This window comes from Epargyreus clarus, unplaced genomic scaffold (assembly GCF_041222505.1).
Source record: "Epargyreus clarus isolate Ecla_fem2 unplaced genomic scaffold, WU_Ecla_fem_2.2 ptg000017l, whole genome shotgun sequence".
NCBI classification, from domain to species: domain Eukaryota; kingdom Metazoa; phylum Arthropoda; class Insecta; order Lepidoptera; family Hesperiidae; genus Epargyreus; species Epargyreus clarus.
The window spans coordinates 7233516-7254641 of NW_027332225.1; the positions used below are offsets into that span (position 1 = coordinate 7233516).

The following is a 21126-nucleotide window of genomic DNA, read 5'->3' on the forward strand; positions in this document are numbered from 1 at the left end:
ACAGCTATTATTTTACAAATCATAATTTATTTGTACTTTTACTGTTACTTAGTACTTTTTTTTAGATAATTTTCATACGTTTTCGTTTTCTCGAGATTTCTTCCACCATCACTGTAGAAAGTCATAATTATTTTCTAGTGCGCACATAACTTCAATTAGTGCTGGGAATTGAACCTCGGAATTGATTAAGATGCAGAGTTTCAACCACTATGCTATTACTGCTTGTACATAACAAGTTATTGTGGTAATGAAATATACAGAGACTACTACTTAAATTTTAGGAGTACGTAATTTTATATATTTTTTCTAATTTGTATAAAATTACAAATGTGTATAAGCCAATTTCATTCACCAAGAAAATGTAAGTATACATAATATTGCGTTGTTAGGTATATTCTTTGAAATACTACTTTAAATTTATAACAGTTGATATATAACTGTAACATAAATCACTGTAAATCAATAACCAGTGTCCGTCAACTAATTTAAAATAAGACAACAATATTATATACAGATTTATTAACATGAGAGTGATTCTTAATTTACTTCGCGCATATGAGTGACTGACATTATTTTTTTGGAACGGAGTGACAAGCGGTGGTAGATTTTGTCATAAACAATATTTTGACGAACAGAAAGTATTTGCTTAAACATATAAATAATTTCATAATATTATGTAGTTTTTTCACTAATTAGGGGCGCTTTTCCTGTCGCGCATGTACGACCGCAGGCGCGTCTTACAAGCGTGTGTATCCTATCGTTTCACACACGCGAAGAGACATTCATGAGTGAATTCATATTGTTGACAGACGCGTGTACAGGCGTAAGCACGCGTGACAGAAAAAAATACCTTAAACATATTTCGTTAATATTATTATTTATTTCTCATAACACGATGGTGGTGAAACATGTCCTTAAAATATGACACACATTATGATATGGTTGTGACGTGAGTGATTAGATGCTTAAATCTAAAAAGCTTGTTTGTATACAATAGCAAATACAATTACAATGTAATATTATAGTCATATTTTTTGTGGTCATTAGAATGGTTAGTATAATTACTTTTTAGGCTCTAACATTGTGTAATAATACTGAGTGATGTGTTTAATAACTTTGTTACTATATGCTGGTAAATACAGATTGTATAATATAATTTTAACACAGTGACCTGATGTTCAACATTGGGGAATATGTAGTGAATTAAAACATATTACAACTTTTAGACAAATATCACTCAGGTATTAATTAACATGAGAAAAACTATTAAAAACGACTTAACTAAACTAACATTATACATGTGATTCACTCTTAGATGTGTAAAATGCTGATATAATAGTATAGTTCATTTTATAAAGCTACTGATCAATGTTCTAACACGCAATTTACTTGGTTCTTTGATTGTTAACTGAATCATTGTATATCGTTTTCATTAAGTACTTTCAGGTAGTGAATTATATACATTTGATTCCCTGCTTTAATCCCCGTGGAGATTTGAATTAATACGGGGGTCATTTTATAATTATGTACTTGATATTAAACAGATACAATGGCAGAAAATATATTGACGTATTCGATAATAGTAACGACATAAATAAAAGTAAAACAAATGTAAAAAATAAATAAACGACATAATAAAATATATATATAAAGAAAAAAGTTTGTATGGATTTAAATTATAAAACGGAAAGATTACTTTGTTAATTTACTTTGTCAATCTATGATTTAAATTATTGATGAATTAAATCAAATTTAAAATAAACATATAGTACTGATGTATGATTTTTTACACTTGTTTTTTTTTAATAATTAGTAATCGTAAATTAAGTTAACTTTACTCAATTAATTTAAAACAATGTGGTGATATAGTATTATGCTAGTGATTTTTATATTTTTTATCGATTGCCATTGTTTTTAAAAGCAATTTTGGTCGTTTTCGAATATTATTCATGAGTTACTGGCATGGCTCAGGTATTTTGGCAAACTGTTTGATGACATCACTCATTTTCGGGTGTCATTTTTATAATTTATTTAATATTTATATTCCTTAGCCAGGTATTGTTTTACTTATTGTATACAACAACATCCAAAATGTCCCAAAAGTTAATCGGTAAAACCGGTTACTTCCTTCCGAGAAATATTGAACGACAATATTAAAACGAATGTTTACAAAGAATTTGATCCCGCCACTCGTACATGTACAAGCTACAAAATTCAGATATCTTTTAAATTTTACATTACGCTCTCAAATCTTAGTACTCCTATTTACATATTAATAAGTTGTTAAGATAATAAAACTGAATTATCGAAATTTTCGTAGTGTTTTAGGCACTATTTAGACAGCCATCAATCTTAATGTCTTATTACAAAGCTTTACTTACACTATACTTATAAAAAATTACAATCTACATGTCAATAATAGGCAGGTAGTAACAATTCAATTTACCTATAACCTAAAAGTGTGTATACAGCATTATAGAGCTTGTGACAACCTCAAACTATAACCTATCGAGTCCGTGAAGACTCTCGTGAATAGTAACTCTAAACGAGTTCAATGTTTAATTGTAAGTTAGTCTGCAGTGATTATCGTCTTAATTATAATTGTGAGTATTGGCCGCTAGCTATTGTATTATCTAGGTTAATTAATATTATTAACAATAAGTGTATATGCGGTCATGTCCTTACCCAATCTGTATAAATTCTTCGATCATTTCAAGTGTAACCCGTTACATTCTTCTAATACTATTTTCCAATATGTATAATTTCACCAAGTCTACAGAAACGAAACTTGATCTTAGAGTTAGTGACATTCGGACCTCGATGGGAGAACAGTGACTGCTAGTGGTATGTACAATAAACATTAGTAAAAACTTGCAGTTACAAAACAATGTAGTTTGGTTCCTCAAATTTCAGAAAAACGTGAACAGACGTGTGGATTTCCTCCATCTAATACTTACTTATACAAACGCTGATAATGTATTCAAAATATCGCCTAACGTATTGGCTAAAGCGTCTATCAATAAAGCATTTTGTATAATCACAACAGCATGTCCTTTCCACCTAATTTCATTCACTATCTAAACAATATCACTAAAAAACAGTCTGACACTTCCGAAACTGGGGAACAGCGAAGAAAACTACGGCTGACCTGGTCTCCGCGGCATGGTCCTTCGGCGAACCGGGGGAATTATTTCACTGACGCGTTTTATTTCTGATATCTTGAATTCCATTATCAAATTCACACGAACGAAATACGTAAAAGAATTCGGGAAGTGAAGGTGGAGCGGTCCAGGAAATTAATGTGGTTCACTGTGAAACAATTGTCCCGATGGCCTCACTGGGTGATTGTGTTAGAAGGGATCAGAGGAGCCGAGTTTTGTCGTGTTCAGCACAGGAGTTCGGAGTTGGAGGGCGGTACTCAGCTGGGCAGGGGCGGCCGTGTGCTGGGTGGCACGGGGCTGGGCGGCTGCGGGGGCGCGGGCGACGGCGACGTCGTGCTCTCCGGCGCCGAGTGCGTCCGCGCCGCCGGCTGGAGAACTGGACTCTGTGGCCACGGGTGGGACACTACTGTCCTGAAAGTTCAAAACAGGTTTCTAAGTAAGAGACCACTATGTACTTGTATTTAGCGCATATGATAGGGGTAACTTATTCAGTCTTACTTTGATTCACTTACTTGACGCAGGTTATATTGGATTAAAAAAAATGACTGCACTATACTAAATTAGCGTATCATTGGATTAATTATTAGGCTACATTTTGTATAATGTTGTAAATTTTTATTTGCCTTTAAAATCCGAGCGAATCATAGTTAAATGTGGGACTCGTATGATTTTAAATAGGTAGGTAAAATATTTCGACGGTTAAAATTGCATTTTAAGGGCATTACACCTATGTCAGTAGCAGTGGACCTCAAATGGCTGATGGCTGCATGAAATGACAAAATTATGTATTCATACTTATTAATGCCTGAAAGGAAATTTCGGAAATGTTTAGCACACTTGTATGAGTGGTCATACAAACTCACGTTCCTTTTATATGATAGTATTGTAGATCAGTCTGCTATATTTTATTATATACTGTCAGCCCATATCCAGTTAATTAAGCACTGAAAGAAACAAAATACAAAGCAAAACAAAATTAATAAGCATAAAATAAACGAACAAAAATAATTAGGTACATATACCAAAAATGCTTATAGTTCATTGCACTTTTCTCCTGCTTAGATTTCATTCACTTAAATAAATTCAACGTAATCATAACTGTATATGTTTTTTTGCTGTAGGTAGTGTAAACACTGAGACAGTTTCAATTCTTCATATCATATCATATCTAACCCGGGGTGGGTTAATCAATCCGTGTTGAAGCACCGCGGCGAACACCTTAACTGTTTGTGCGGATGACAAATTTCTTTTAGGTACAATTGTAGCCAATAGTGTATCATAAAAACTTCCACAAACTTCATAAAAATCAGACTACCCTGTCTATCTGCCATGGTTGTATGTTATATTACATCAAAACTTACCTCGCATAAGGCATACTGGAGGCAGGAGGAGTGGGAGCCGCAGCAGTGTCAGGATGGAGGAAGTTCCGCCTGGACTCAGCACGTTCCCAGCACTGTTGTAGACACCTCGCTACTACATCCGGTAAGCTGTTAACTTGCTCCTGTTAAAGTTGTGAATCATGATGAAAAAGAAATAGATGATCAATAACATAATCTCATAGATTATTTTGATACAAAAATACTTGAGTTAAAAATTGTTGACATCAGAAAAAAAAAACAGAATATGAAATCTTATTTTATGGAATTTTCCACTACAGCTTTGTACTTTTTCGCTTTGCCTTCTTCTTTTTTAAGTTTAAGCACCTTATATATCTATCTGTAAATTTGATTATTATTTGTTATTAGTAAATTTAATTTCCAAATAAGTAAATTAGAATAGGCGTAAGTATATTTCGCGGATATAATTACAAAAAGAGGTACCATTTCGAGTCAGTAAAAATACAACGGTCAAACTCTGGTTTCCTACATTAATCAAAACAAATCCTTACTAATATTATAAATCCGAAAGTAACTCTGTCTGTCTGTCTGTCTGTCTGTCTGGTTGTCTTTTCTTCACGCCTAAACCACTGAACCGATTTTAATGAAATTTTGTACAAAGGTAGTCTGAGACCCGAGAACGGACATAGGATAGTTTTTATCCCGGAAATCCCACGGGAACTAGGGATGGCGATCTAAGATCGAGTTATCGATCTTTTGGACCAAAAAGTCGATTATTTTAATCGATATCCTTACTAATATTATAAATACGAAAGTACTCTGTCTGTCTGTATGTCTCTTCTTCACGCCTAAACCACTGAACCGATTTTAATGAAATTCTGTACAAAGATAGTCTGAGACTCTAGAATGGACATAGGATAGTCTTTATCCCAGATAGCGATCTTAGATCTATTAATCAGAGAATCGATCTTTTTGACCAAAAAAAGTCGATTTTTTTAATCGGTCTCCAGTAATGGATCTTACCTACGTTTGTGGGTCTTTTGGCATACTCTAAATAACCATGAGTTTAAAAATATCAATTCTTGCAATCGGAGACGGTTGCAACATTATATTTGTTTACATAGATTTATTGGGATTATATTAGGGGTGGCGATTCTTTCCGAAAAAGATCGATTTTTGAATCAATTCGAATCGAAGTGCAATAAATCGATTCATAAAAAAATGGAGGCCCTAAGAATCGATTCTATCTTTGATCTTTTTTCGAGGATAGCGAAAAAATAAGGTTATCAGGATCAAACAAATTATGTATCCGTCAGCAAATCCTTACTTCCTTACTCTTCCTTACTAATATTATAAATGTGGAAGTAACTCTGTCTGTCTGTGTCTTCTTCACGGCTAAACCACTGAACCGATTTGAATGGAATTTTGTACAAAGATAGTCTGAGACCCGAGAAAGGACATAGGATAGTTTTTATCCCGGAAATCCCACGGGAACTACGGATGGGATGGCGATTTGAGATCGATTAATCGGAGAATCGATCTTTTGAACCAAAAAATCGATTATTTTAATCGATCTCCAGTAATTGATCGATTCAGTGAAGTGATCTTTCAACCCAGAAGATCGAAGTTCGATTTTTTCATAATTTACCTACAGTGACTTTACTTATCCATGTTAGTCGATCATCTATCTATTTATATAAAAATGAATATTTGTCTATATACATTTTATAAAATCGGAAACTATGCATTTGATCAAATGATGATCTTTTGCAAAGTTATTGTCCAAGAGCCCACGAAGGTTTGGGAGTTGGTAAGACCGATGCCACCAATGTCATTCCAATGAAGGTACGAATTTTCTGTTTTATGTATGTCATATTATATCTTTAAAATGCGGGCGAAGCCGCGGGCACCACTAGTTATGTATAAAGGAACAAACTTATAGTTTTTTTCGAATCACCATGATTGAGAAATTTCTTACTTGTAATGTAGTAAGTTTTTCTTCTAAACTAGTCAGCCTCTCTTCTATACTGTCTTGTCTCGTACTCATGTCTGACACGATCTCATACACTGTGTTCTGGGTCTGTAAAAGAAAGGGGTCCTACTATCAGTCGCATTGCAGCTCGATGTACACTGTCGACTTTAAATATAATTAATTGTATAGTGTCATTTGTTTCGAGTATAAGTTCAAAAACTATATCTATGTGTATGTCATGTTATGTATCATTCGTGTCATTTGTTTCATTCACTATTTACAATTTCTAAATTTTACTACTATTCGCTACTCGATCTATTGCTTTTTCATTAACATGCATTGCATTGATCTTATTTTTGCCATCTAAAATGCCATGCGCCTAGTGTGTGGGAATGGGGCTTAAAGTAATAGATGCATGCTTCATGAAACATTTAAAGAACATTCTAGAATTTTTATGATAAAATCAATTTAAAAAACATAAAGTAACCATTAATTTTCTACGGGAATATTAATGGGCCTTAATGAACGAAATAGTAATTATTCCGTTTTTCAAGTGCTAAATAAGGATCTAAATGGGTGTGTAAATGAAAGTAGCGTTGCTAGTGCCCCAAAATGTATGAATATAATTTACCTTTGCCATGTCCGTGATGGTGTTGGCGTTGTCCATTAGTTTTCTTTGATCCATCTTCACTTTTCGTAATCTGAAATTATTAAAATTAAATTCATAGTGTTTGATTATTATTTTAGAACAAAATCATTGTAAGAATCAAGGCTTTTTTATATATTTTAGGGGTAGCAGACGAGCATGCAGTCCAACTGATGGTAAGTGCCTACTGCCGCCCATGGACATCTATAATCAACCCATCTATAATCAATATAGGATTAGATATTCCTACCTGAGGTCGGCCACAGATGTGCCGCTACCCCTGAGGACTAAGCTGGAACGCCTCCGAAAAGTCTGTCTTACCACACCCTTCAAAGCGGAACACAGCAGCGCCTAACACTGCTGCTCTTAGGTAGAAATAGGTGCGGCGGTGGTGCCACCGGAGTCGAACCACAAAGGATTCTACCATCTTCAAAAGGCAAGTACCACCTTAAGGCAAGTAGATAGCTTGGATAAATTCTTAAACTTCGTTTTATAACGTCTAAACCTTTGCATAATTTGTTCAATAATAGAAGTAACTTACGCATAAATAGCTAACAAAAATTTTCTTTGGTGCGTCCTCACACGACCTGGGTGGACCCGTTTCACGAGTCTCGTATGTTTGTATATTAACCAAGTTTCTCTCAATACATTGGCTGCTGCATTTTTCAGCTGAAACATCATAAATCAACAACAAATTAATTTTAAATAATACTACAATATTTGAAGAGTCAAAAATCTAAGGAGGAGCATAAGAGTAGAAACGCCTAACTACTTAAGTATTAATAATAAATCTTCGAAAAATCGATAAAATATTATTTCTAGCTTTGTTTACGAAAATAAGTATTCGGTATATTATTATCGTAAACGCGCAAGCCTAATTTTAAGAAAACTAATGCTTATTGAGACGTATTTGTGATATTTTATTGTCTCGTAGTCTTTTCTTTTCGCTTCAATTAGCGGAAGATAGCGAAGATACGGGAATTATATACGAGAACCAAAACTACGATACTAGTATATGGCGTGACAATTCTTTGTCTTACCTTCACATGTCCGTCCCTGTTACTTAAGTAACAGTTACCTTACCTTTTTAGTGAGTTGTGTTTCCATCATGAAGTTATGCACATGCTTCTCCGCTCTAGTCAATTCTAACTTTCTCGAAGCAACGGTCACTAATAAGGCTGTACATCCCGCCCCCTGTTAATTAGATTAACAATAATTGTGATGAACAGATATCGATGAAATACTTACTCTTTTAGTAAGTTGTGTATCCATCATGAAGTTATGAACGTGCTTCTCTGCTCTAGTTAATTCTAATTTTCTTGATACAACCGCGACTAATAACGCTGTGCATCCAGCTCCCTGTTAAGTGAATATCTTATGTAAAATGCAAGCGAACGTGTAAAAGCATTCAAGATTTCACATTCCTTAAATAAAAACGCATTTTCCAGGCTAGAAACCAAAATAAACTATATTTTAGCTATGTGGTACGTTTATAGCTTACACGTTATTTTAGTTTTATAAACGAGGATAATAGACACAGGTTAGAGCACGACTAACTGCTACATGCGAGAGACAAGAGGAAGAAAGAAGATCATTACGCGGTTAGATTCGTTAAAAGTACCTTTATAGCATCGATTACCCTCGCAGTTAATTCTTAGTATAACGATTCGTTTTAAATTAAACACATCTTTATTTAGGCTTAAATCAGTTTAATTCAATTCTTATTATTTAATTCGTTAGTGCTGAATGCAATTCTCTATCAATATTCACAGTGAATCAAAGTATGAAAATCGTTGCTAAAGTTTAATACTAGCTACCCAAAGTAAGTTTTTCTGTACAACGATGCATCATACCCATTTCCAACCATCAAAACAGGTAGCGGACAATCTTTTCTAACTGTGATAGGTTGTCCAGTTAGTGCGCGTCCATCTAATGAGTGCAAAAAAACTGTTGCCGAAACTTTTACTTCCATGTAACATCCAGATGCTTTTTATTTTCCTTTACACAAACACTATTTAGGTGCAATTTTGTTGTACACTTCTTTATCAGATAAAATAAATCGAGGAAAAGTGAGCCATTTTAAAAACAAACTTAATGTGCAATTCAGTGAAATACTTAAGTGAAGAAAGAGCTAGAAATAGTAAGGAGAAATGAAGCATTCCATACTACAAAATATATAATATCTAATAGCTGGCTTTAACAGGGAAATGGACGTTAGTTTATAAAGACAATCATTTTAATTTACCGATATAATATTTATTAGTATTAATATTAAAGTATATAATTATGATAATAGGATATACGATACAGCCCTACATATTGTGTGTACATTGAGTGTTAGTCACATTATTAGCTCGTGTAATATCAGCAGGTTATACATACAATATACAGCCACATTTGAACATTCATTAATAGTTACATACAACCAATATTCATTTAACAGTATTTCAGTGAACATTTACATGATATGTATATAGTTGCAACATTCAATACATCAAGTCTTCAGGTGAGCGTCATGTTTGTGTCTATCAGATGTGTATACATCAATTAAGTGTTATGTGTGAATGTTTGTCATATTGTTTTATTGGTGTTGACTGACTTCAAAACATTGATAAAGCGAAGAAACAAGTTTGCGAATTGATTCCAATATTTCAGAATCGTGTATCAGAAGATCAATAAGAAACATACAAACATTTTATCGAAGCGACGGATTTTGAATAGGGTGCTTTCAATCTGCGTCAGTCAACACGATCATAAATGTTTTAAGGAACTTACCATAATACCGGTGCTAACGGCGATACCTCTGCCGCAATATGTGTTTGGCACAATGTCACCAAAACCGACGGAGAGAAAGGTAATCGCAATAAGCCACATCGCATTCAGTAGGTTAGCATGTTCTTCATCGTGAAACCTTTTGAAAATAAATTTCATCGCTTAACATAGTAGACCTAACTATGTTTACATTGGTTATTGTCAGTACCATAACATGTGTTCAAAATAATATAACCTACCTACCAGTTGATGCACGCAAGCTAATCACAAAACGTAAAGTGAAAGTATTGTTGTGAAAAAGTAAGAACACTGAGAAATAAGAAGATACCGTAACAATATTGAAGAGTTTGACTTTGATAATGAAAAACGAAATTGCTTCAATCAATTCAAATGAGTTGATCATGACACATAAAATGGCTCACCTTTACCGACCTAACGCAGAGATATAGACACAGCAAGTTCATGATTCTCACAATGAGTTCTTGCTATGTCTATGGAAACGAACGAAATTGTCACAGACAATTCACATGAAAGATGGTGATATATTTGTAGATAACCCAAAGTATCCTACCATGTTTTATACATACCACCATACCGCAGGTGAGGGTAATGCCGCGGCCGCAGTAAGTGTTGGGGACTATATCACCGTAGCCGACACAGAGGAAGGTTATAGCTGTCAGCCACATTGAGTTTAGCAAATTGGCATGATCTTCATCGTGGAACCTGAGAGCCAAAATGCCCGACAAGAACCACTAGATAACCGATTGTTCTCCCAAAATTAAATTTGTCTTTAACTACTAACATTTCAGATTATCCAAAAAATCTAAGTACTATATCCAAAAGAAGATTTAGAAATCGTACATCAAATTGAGAATTGACAAATAAACAATTCAAATTGAAATTGTATAAGTGAATTTCCACGTAGCAAAATTCTAATTGCTTATTACAAAAAATCTGGCATGCCTATTGAACGATGAAAAATAAACTCTCATACTACATAAATACTAATACCTTATAATGAATATTAAATTTGAATACAACGTGCACTCTAAACACTTATTTGGGTTGAGTACCAAAGATACTTTTAGCCATGCTGTGATCTTCTTTAACTTACTTACTGTGATACGGGGCTATGATGATAGAGATAAACACTTATAAAACAGATTCGCAACAAGAGAGAAGGAAGAGATACACAAAACAGAAAGTTTTGGAAGGCTTGATCTGGAAGAAGTAATAATCTGTTTAATGCATGAACGTGAGAGTGCGGTGGGGTGGTGCGGACTGATGTTGGCGGACAGTTAGAAGCTTGTTTATTTGTATCCTAGAGCCATTTTGTGCGTGACAATATTGTATTTAATAAATTGCTCAATATTGCATTACTATATATATAAATAGGTGCTGTTGCATAAATTATTTCGATTATACTTCGCAGCTTCTTGTCTCAAAGTCACAATTACTCATTACGACTTAGCACCATCCTGGTAACATGTGAAATTTGTTAATTCAGGGTGATCCCAAAATGTTTTCACATTACAGGTGCAAAAAGCATTTCACTTCGAAACATAATATGTAGTGTTCTCTAAATCTAACACATAAACTAATGAATTGATAACAGCATTAGTGTTCCTTCGTTTGATATCTACAGTTGCGAAATTAGTCAAAGTCAAACTCTTTGTATTACATCGTGGTGGTAAATTACTACGTTAACTCTTCATATATATTTCAAGTTACACTGACAATGGAAAACACAGAAGGTACATAAGCAACAAAAATATTTCCACAACGCCACAGTACAAAAGCAATAGCATGCCCACTTAGGCAGTACACCAGTGAATTCGTAACAAGTTTGTATAATGAATAATCAAGTGTTCACCACAGTACACAGTTTTCAAACTAAAATAGTGAAAGCATAAATACTGATGGGATAAAATACGGAAAATGAATAGCTTTTCAAATATATAATACACATCAACGAACTAAATGAGCAAATGAATATTCAAAATTCTTATTCCGTGTTACAGTTAATACCGCAATAAAAGCGGTTTATCTTATTGCATATAATAGATATATTAGCATTGTGAATAACACATCTCAAGATACCAACCTTTCACACTGTCTTAAAGTCCAACTAGCGATTATCCATAACGATACCATGAACACAAGAAGAACGGTGCCGGGGCATATAGTCATGAGAGTCTTCAATACAAATCTGTAAATCGTAAGAAGCAACTCCAATAAAATTCAAGACATTAAAAAAGCATAAATTGACTGTATATTTGGTTACGCCTCAATTAAAACAGTGTTAAATCATTGAATGAATGAAATGACTGACACAATATTAATTGTAAACTGATGTCCGCTCTGAAGTGGTTGCAAGCAGGTGTAGTAGTAATACAATTTCCTATGGCGACGGGATTTATTTCTACATTCATAGCGGCCTAGCAGTTTTACGCGGACTGTACTCGAATAAGATATTTATTAGATATATTTTCTAAAAAAATATTATTAGGTATGTTAATTTCATTTTAAAAGAATTCTCTGGCAATGACAGTATGTCGTAGTAGTCATATTAGATATTTTTGTTCTCACCTAGTATTAAAATTAATTCTGTTCAAGGCGCCTATACTTCTCGATGAGGCATCAGTAAACAGTTTACTGTGTAGCAGCATCACTCTGCATATTAGATACAGTCGAAAGAACATAGGTAGTGATAGTGTGACGTCATATGGCACCTGGAATGTATACAAAAGAATCAAAATGGGATTTGCTGTATAATTACATTTTATTGGCGGGGAAAAATAGTTTTATATTACTGAGGCTTTCATAAATAATGCATTAAAACTAATTACCAATCAATATAATAATTTCGTTTAAAATCTTAACGTGCAAGAAAAATAAACATTTTTTTTAAACCCTCATTATTTTTTTTTTTACAATCGGAGATTTTAATTATAATATTTGAGATTTTAGGTCACTTAACATAATAATGTTCAGTAATTCTGAGCAATATAACATCAAACTTATTTTAATCGTGATGCTTTCAATCCAAACTGTACAATACAAAATTCAGTCACTCATAACATTTAAGTAATACAAATTGAAGAGCTTATATGGCCAAGTAAATTGATGTCAACAATAAATTAGCGTGCTAGTGATGTGCCGTTTCAAACACGTTCTGTTAATGCAGGTATAGAAACAACAATTAATATTCCCTGAAAGATATAAGAACTTCTTTACGTGTAAGTTAAGGCAAGTGAAATTAAACTCTGACTGACATTCAATACTAAAATTTTAGACTAGTTATTAGTTACAACGCATATTATAATATTTGTTACTTGGTCACATAAGCTCTGAACAATTTGTATAAATTAGACTACAATGAGACACGCGAATTGATCCAATAAAAATACGTCACATTTCAGACACAACATGGGTACGTAAAAAAGTGAACAAACGGATTTTATAATGCTACTTTTTACGATGTGATTTGTAGATAAAATTTGTTAAAAACAATATGGCGATACAAATGCGAGATTAGTTTTATTATGTCTAAAATATTTTTATAATGAAATACGAGAAAAATATGAATATTTCTACTTAAATAAATTGAAATTGGCTATTTTAACGTTGTTTTAAAAGATTTTGTTATAAAATTGTTATCCAAATATACATTAAAAACCCAAAAAATACTCAAATTTATACTTTATGACGCACGTAGTTCATGGACTTATTATTAAAAGTAAATCGTAAACATAATACATTTATGAAAAAATAATCTTCGAATCACAATGAAAAAGTAGCATAAACGCACAATAGAACCAGTGATAAATACATTTACTGTCAGTCCAACAATCCAGACGCATGCTATTAAAACAGAACGACTAATCTCACTTCAAACTCGAAAGCGAATACAGACCTGAATTTGCTTATACATTGTGCCCTATGAAGAAAATTAAACAATAAATATCGTTACAAAATAAATAATGATAAATGGCAAATCATAATTATTATACGAATGACAGATCTAATTAATAGAGTTATATAGATGTCCAACTACAGTCTTTTTATTTATATTTTTCATCGCATGCAGAGAAAAATAACACCAAACAGCACTATTTTGTCTAAAATCGCTAAAAAGCGTAAATTAGAAAATTTTGTCAATCATAAGTAAATTCATAAATCTTCAGTTAAACTGAGTATCTTAATTAAATCTACGCTACGTTTTCATAGTAGTAGTATTTTATTTGCAATTCTGTCTCTTGTACTTGTTTGTAATATTGTCAAGAGACACGTGCGTATTAATGGGATACATAATAATGATTAGACACATTTGTATTTAATATCATTGGTCATGACCATAAAGGCAATGCCACAAAGACCAAACGGTCCAAGGGAAGGCCACTATGGACTATTAATGCCTGGTATGCACGCAGCTATAATAAATTAAAATACAAAAATATTGCACGATGATTTAATAAAATCGTTAATTATATCGTTATTTTTAAGTACGTTGCACTAAGTTTGAGTTGCTTATTTAATGTCAGATAGTATTTTAGTATTTATGTAGACAAACATTCGCGAAATATTATTTATCCATATACAAAATTGAATTGGATGAAATATTCCGAGTCTTTTTAATTTTATCAAAAAATCGAGATGTAACTTACGACTTAAAAAAGTTCTATTCGATACAGAAGTATCGATATTTAGCCAATCACTATTAATACTATGCGATAAATCCGTCAAATTACTTCAGATAATTATAAATTTTAATATAGTTAAAGTTTTCCCGCCTAAAAGTATGTTTCATATAATTGTAAAAATTACTTCTTATACATTCTACACAATGTATTATTATAGCATGCGTTCTAGGAATTTGATAACGCACTCCGTGCTTCTTGTTATAGATGCGTATAAACCAAGCCAAAGAAAAACTCATTAGACGATAAAATTGCGAATAAAAACGTGGTACTCACAACTTCAACGCCTATAACTCCTCCCTTATTGGCCAGCTTGGTGGTCCAGGTGAAGGTGTACTGACCGGGGATGGGATGGACCGCGCAGATAGCAAGTTCCAGGGCGATTTGAGCTATCCTCTGCCAAGTCATTGCTATCCGCCAGTCGTCGGCGCAGTTGTCTATCATAAATAACTGAAATTGGAATAAGAACTATGTTAAAACGACAGCTTTTTATGTTTAATTTTCAATGTATACGCCTACTCCTTTCAACATGACATATGAAGAAGGTAATCGTATGTAATACTTATGAAAGTTCTCAATGTCATAAAGCAATGATAATATACATAAATTACAAGGCATTAGGCTAGAAACTTTGATATTCTTTGCCGTACGCTCTTTATTCATTTTTCCAATAAATTACAAGTTATACTTATGACGTACGTGTGGCGGGATATATCGTATTTTTATTCTAAATTTTGACAAACATGTATTAGGGTACGGGAAGGTACAAAGGTAAAATAAATATAAGATTTAACATCAAAATCTATGGGTTTGATGTTAAGCATTTTGGGCTATATATTTAGTGTATATGTGGAGAAATCCGTAATTTTTACGTAATATTGATATACCATATCCTTGATTTGTCTGATGTGAGATTTTTATAGAATAAAAGGTTTTAGAAAACACAAATCGTCTTATACTTCACAATAACATCGTTATGCTGCACTAGTCATGAAAATCTAAATAGGGCGGCATGAATATCTTTGCTTATGCCACAACTTTAAAATATTCGAAATATAAATCAGCCACAACATTCTGTAATATATGCGTGACACGTGCTAAATATCTTATCACAACTAATGGATGGCGAATAATAAATCTTTGATCCTGTCGTTTTCGTGTGACGGTATGCGAACACGTATTGAAATTCCAGTCTCATTTTTCTATTCACTGTCATTTAAAAAATATTTAAATAATGTTTTTATGTATAAATATCTAAATATTTTTACCTGTACTTCTAAAGCGTGATACGCGACGATTAGGCCGAGTAAAATCACAGTAGACATTGATATAAGCGTCTTCAACGCCTGAGAATATAACGACGCCTGAAAAATAACAAATAATCTAAATAAATTACGTTTTCTACACTCGTCGCATCAAAATCCTGCGAGTGTCTTAAGATTTTGGGTAGTATGCCCAAGCGCATACCGATTTAAGGCACAATTGTTTTACGGGGCTTTCCAACTTAGTCTTAAGGCGAAGCCGTTACTTTGCGATGTTCATCTGTGACGGATTTTAAACAGAAATTAAATTTGATTTCGGTGCGGCGTGAACATCAAACTTGGACACGGCTGCAAAAATTCTTAACCCTACTTTTGGTTGGGTTTTTTCTACAACTAGTGAAAGTCTGGAAGATACTTCCAGTAAGTTCTAAGTTTAACATAAAAATAATATACCACACCTAAAACATCGTATTATTCGTTATGTTTGCCGTAAATAATACACATGTTTTTATAATATAGGAGTAGCAGACGAGCATGCAGTCCACTTGATGGTAAGTGGCTACTGCCGCCCATGGACATCTGTAATCGACTCCAGATAGGATTAAATATTCATACCGGAGGTCGGCCGCAGATGCGCCGCTACCCCTGAGGACTAAACTGGAACGCCTCGGAAAAGTACCTTTGTCTTCCCTACCCTTCAAACCAGAACGCAGCAGCGCTTAACACTGCTGTTATAAGGAAGAAATAGGTGTGGCGATGGTGCCGCTGGAATCGAAGCAATAATGGTTTTACCTTCAGAATGTATATTGAAGTTAAATTGTCATCTTACCTTATTGTATACACCAGCACTTGAAAGTTCATTCTCTATAACCATGATTACAATACCGAACATGCCCATCACTAACGCGTAGTCACTTATTCGTTTTCTTTTTTCAAATAACGCCTTTCTTCTACCTAACCTGAAAGTAAGAAAATACATCAAAATTAAAAAGTTAAATAAAAAAGTTTTACTTTTGCATTTAATTTTGTTTAAATATGATTAAGTGCGCAGTGTTTTAAGGATCTATTAAATCAATAACTTGTTTCTTTTCAAATATGAAATTTATACGGAAATATTCTAAATATTGTAAAAGTAATTCAGCTGTGTTTTGTTACTTAAAAGCCAGAAACAAATAAAGTTATCGCCACTGGGTCAAACGAATAGGTCTACAACCTTTAACTCAATGTGCTCTAAGCATCAAACCGCATTTTATTTCTGTAATAATATTCAAATAGTCGATTAATCAAAATAATTAATCGTTGCCAAGCCATAAGTATGACGGGTGAGTTATCAAACTTCAAATTAAATCTGGATCACAAACGCCATTAATTGAACCCGGCGTAGTTCGTGTCGAGCGAACGGATTTAGTGGATTAGATTTACTGAGGGGTCGTCATAATCGTTGAACTCGGACTCTATCAATATCCTCGCTCTAAGTCTGTTCTAAAATTATCGACAACCACCCAAAGTTCGACATTTGGCGCTTTTCATCGGACCGACAACGACACGACACGGTACCAATGCTGTCAGAACTTCTGTCACTGCCGATCATGGACTCAAATTTAAATAGATAACGTATATACCACCACCTGTATGAAAATAATCGTGTCAGTTCTGTTACCTACTGTTACGATAGAAAAAAGTTTTATACACTCTGTGTTTAAGCGAACTGATTTATGTTCACCTAAGATAATCAAATAATTAATTTTAGGAATTAAGCAATCAAAAATATCCATGGCTTCTATCATTACTCAACAATAAATAATAAAAAAATAGGAAAAAATCTTTGTTGCATTTTTTAATAGTATGTAAAAATAAATGACGAATTGTAGGTACAATTTGCTATTTTTAATTGAATTACATTTATAAAATCTTTTAATAAGCAGAGTTTATACACTTGTCTATTAAAAAATATGTCTGTGATACCGGCGTTGTGCAATGTCGTGTCGTCACTATGAAGAATCTTCCATTCAGTTTATTATGATCTCGAGGTTCTCCAGTAAAAGGTAATGAAATTTTATTTCTACGAAAAAAGTGATTGGCGGCTGACAATTCAATAGTGGAAACACCTTTTGGGGCGATAATGATTTTACGGAGTCAAATTGATTGTGAAACATTAAAATTCATTTTTTATTCGAATTGCGAGCAATTATTAAAATGTAATAAAAATATATATTTTTTTTAAATATCAAAATTCAATAAATCGGAAGTGTTAACTTTGTTAACATCCAGTATTAACTTAAATTACTTCAACAAACAATTATTATTTTCAAGTTATTATTTCAAACACATATTATAATCTACCTACGTAGAACGCTTCGAAAGTGGTTTGTTTGAAAAAAATATAACTAGGTCACAAGTCTGCTTTCAACGCCTTACAAAATATGCATAAGGTCTTACAATGTAAATAATTAAAGAGACATGCACTTATAAATTCTGAAAACGATCAATTTCGATCCGGCCTCGATGCAAGTTATTTCTGTTTCAAGGTAAAAGTATACGGAAAATGTTATGTACAGTTTTTATGGGTGTGATAAACGAGTGTATGTATAACGCTAAGTGATTTAGAGGCAGGTTTAACATATTGAGTAGGCATAATTTTATCGATTCTTGTAAGCACCACCCGCTCTACTTTATTGAAAACAATAATCATTTGGTTGTTGAATATTCTGACGTTCTAGACGATTCTAGAATAAGTAGAATCAATACGACAGTAGATGTCATTGAAAATTGATTTCTTTAATTTATTTACGAGCATACAGTTCGTCGTATGGTAAATGGCCAGTACTGTCCATAGACATCTGTAATTAACCCCAGATAGACCCCAGACTAAACTTTACCTAAGTTCAGCCACATATACATTGCAACCTCTGAGGACTAAGGCGAAGTCGAAGTAAGAACGCCTCGATTAAGTTTGTCTCCCATACCACACTGAGAATTTCCATAAAAATATTATTTTGAAAAATTACGAAATTTTTACAAATAATAATTAGGTAATATATTAAAAATTACTTATACGAAAACTTTAAACAAATTTCAACACAAGTTGAATAAGAAGGTAAATTAGCATACAAAATTGACACGTAAAACTAACTAGGTGAGAAAGCTGTTAAACGCTACGTCACCTCGTGTAAACCTTTCTACCTTAGAAAAGGTTATGGTTCTTGTAAATTCCGCGCGTGTTTGCGATTTTGAGTCTTAATAAGTAGGAATAGGGATCACCTAGTAAGTCGTCATACTTAAACTAGTCCGTATACAAATAGCCCTTGTGAGCTAAGCGACACGATTTGAGAAAATTATATGGTTTGCTTTACTCTACGTCTATTTTAATTGCAGGGTGTTGGGTGTAAACGCTGAAAACTGGAACCGTTGTTTGTGTAGTCATAATTAATTCAGAATAGCCTTAGTTTTTTATACGCCTTTTATTTTAAAAATACACTTCACGAAATTCCAGGGTATAGCATACATGCCGCAGCCAGCATTCTTGGGTCTCTACCGGGAGGCAGTGATTTGTACTCATTGTTTTATATTTAATTATTTAAGTTTTAATATTTCTCTTTTTGTTTAAATTATATTTTTTGTGTATATTGTATGTATATTTTAAGTTTGTAAATAGATAGATAGATTAAATATAAACAGGGTATAGCATATTATTTTTAATATATATATGAACAATGATATTATTTTTATGAAATTCGCCTGTCATTCCGTACGAGACAGTTAATGTACTCGTAGAACGTACGCATTCATTAGATAAGATTTGACCCGGTGAAGCTGTCAATATACCGGTCCGATATATAATGTTCCGGGTTTAATATTCCACTAGCTAAACATCTGATTATAATAGATTTTATTTTAAAATGTTTTAATATATAGTCATCGTAGTGAATCCTAATATGGCCTAAGTATAAAAAGAGTTCTTTATAAAAAGATTACAAAAAATAATAACAAACCATATTAAGTGCTTTTTTATTTTTCTAACATAATCTAGTACTATTAACTTGACAATTTTCTGTAGTTTTCAAGTATATTGTATACAGTAAAACATTATGTTTTAGCAGCCATTATGATTTTTTTATACAACTCTAAATTGCAAGAGAGCTTTTTATTATAGTGTTAGCTACAACTGTTGTTCACATCTGGCCTTCAGTACGTAGCATTAAAATAACGACAGTTGGCGAGCTATCTTGGGAAATGTTGTGGTATTGAGGAAAACTGTACCAATTTGGAGGCCAGCGCACGTAATAAAGGACTTGATGAAGTGGAGAATGAGCGGAGTATACAGCTAAGCGAAATGTTTAAGAAAAATTAGCTGAAACATTTCGTAGTACAAAAACAGTCTATCATCGCAGTACTTTTGTAAAGGTAAATTTAAGAGCCCCAGATAAGCACCAGATAAGATCATTTCCCAGATAAGTTGACTAAGTTTCAGCTAAGTATGTCTTCCTGCAGTGTTGACTGCTATGTTCATTTTGAAGGGTGTGGCCTTCAAAATGAACATAGCATCAGTCAACACTACTGTATCCTTACCATGAGTTTTTACGTTTTGACAAATATGACTGTTTCAGTATATGTTTACGTATTGGCCCATACAATTTCCAAGTTCTGATATAATCCGATGGGGGCGCTGATTGGAAATTATATGGGCAAATACGTAAACAAATACAACAAATACGTAAACAGTCATATTTGTCAAAACGTAAAAACTCATGGTAAGGGTACTGATAAGGTATATAAGGTAGGTAGTCATAAGTGTTGCGGTAGTGTCTGCGGATTCGAACCAAAGCTGGTTCCACGTTCAGAACCTCAATAATAACAATGGGAAAATTTAGTGCTCATTGACGTTTTCTATCAAACACAGTTTACGTACAATTTTAAGACATAATATGATTATGAATTGTGACCTAACTTCAAAATTAACGATTGGATGGAAATGTTTTAAGATTAAATTTTGATTTAAGGTTAATATGTGATGATTTAACACATCATTAATGTTATATATTTGTTATTTCATCACTAGTTCATAGCTAGTTTCCTGACCTCGGGGGAAAAGTCTGGTTCTCCGCACACTAAGATCGACCTCAGCTTTATTACGCAGCTTATTGGTTTTATATTGCCCCAAGCCTTAATGGAAATAGTAAACGCTATCGTCAAACAAAGAATTGGGTTGTAAACGCCCACACACACGTTGCATATTTTTGATCGCCTATCAATTTTTTAAGACAATTACGTACCGG

General features: G+C 33.2%; 1 protein-coding gene across 14 annotated transcripts in view; it reads right to left on the reverse strand.

Moving 5' to 3' along the window:
- Positions 1–1781: 1781 nt before the first annotated feature.
- SK (small conductance calcium-activated potassium channel) overlaps positions 1782–21126 on the reverse strand; it is a 296251-nt gene continuing 276906 nt past the window's right edge. The window contains exons 4-17 of one of the 14 annotated variants that reach the window (XR_012103042.1): positions 16680–16809; positions 15857–15952; positions 14865–15038; positions 13805–13828; positions 12478–12620; positions 11993–12097; positions 9892–10027; positions 8200–8310; positions 7658–7785; positions 7102–7171; positions 6477–6596; positions 4523–4662; positions 4025–4105; positions 3441–3572 (exon numbers count right to left, since the gene is read on the reverse strand). Coding sequence is in view for 13 of the 14 variants with exons in the window: in XM_073082386.1 (XP_072938487.1) it covers positions 3419–3572; positions 4523–4662; positions 6477–6596; positions 7102–7171; positions 7658–7785; positions 8200–8310; positions 9892–10027; positions 11993–12097; positions 12478–12620; positions 13805–13828; positions 14865–15038; positions 15857–15952; positions 16680–16809 (1531 nt within the window). In the remaining variant the exon portion in view is untranslated. Of the gene's footprint in view, positions 3573–4024; positions 4106–4522; positions 4663–6476; positions 6597–7101; positions 7172–7657; positions 7786–8199; positions 8311–8364; positions 8476–9891; positions 10028–10475; positions 10612–11992; positions 12098–12477; positions 12621–13804; positions 13829–14864; positions 15039–15856; positions 15953–16679; positions 16810–21126 lie in introns of all 14 variants that reach the window. The other 13 variants (XM_073082390.1, XM_073082386.1, XM_073082391.1 and 10 more) reach the window with 13 other exon arrangements.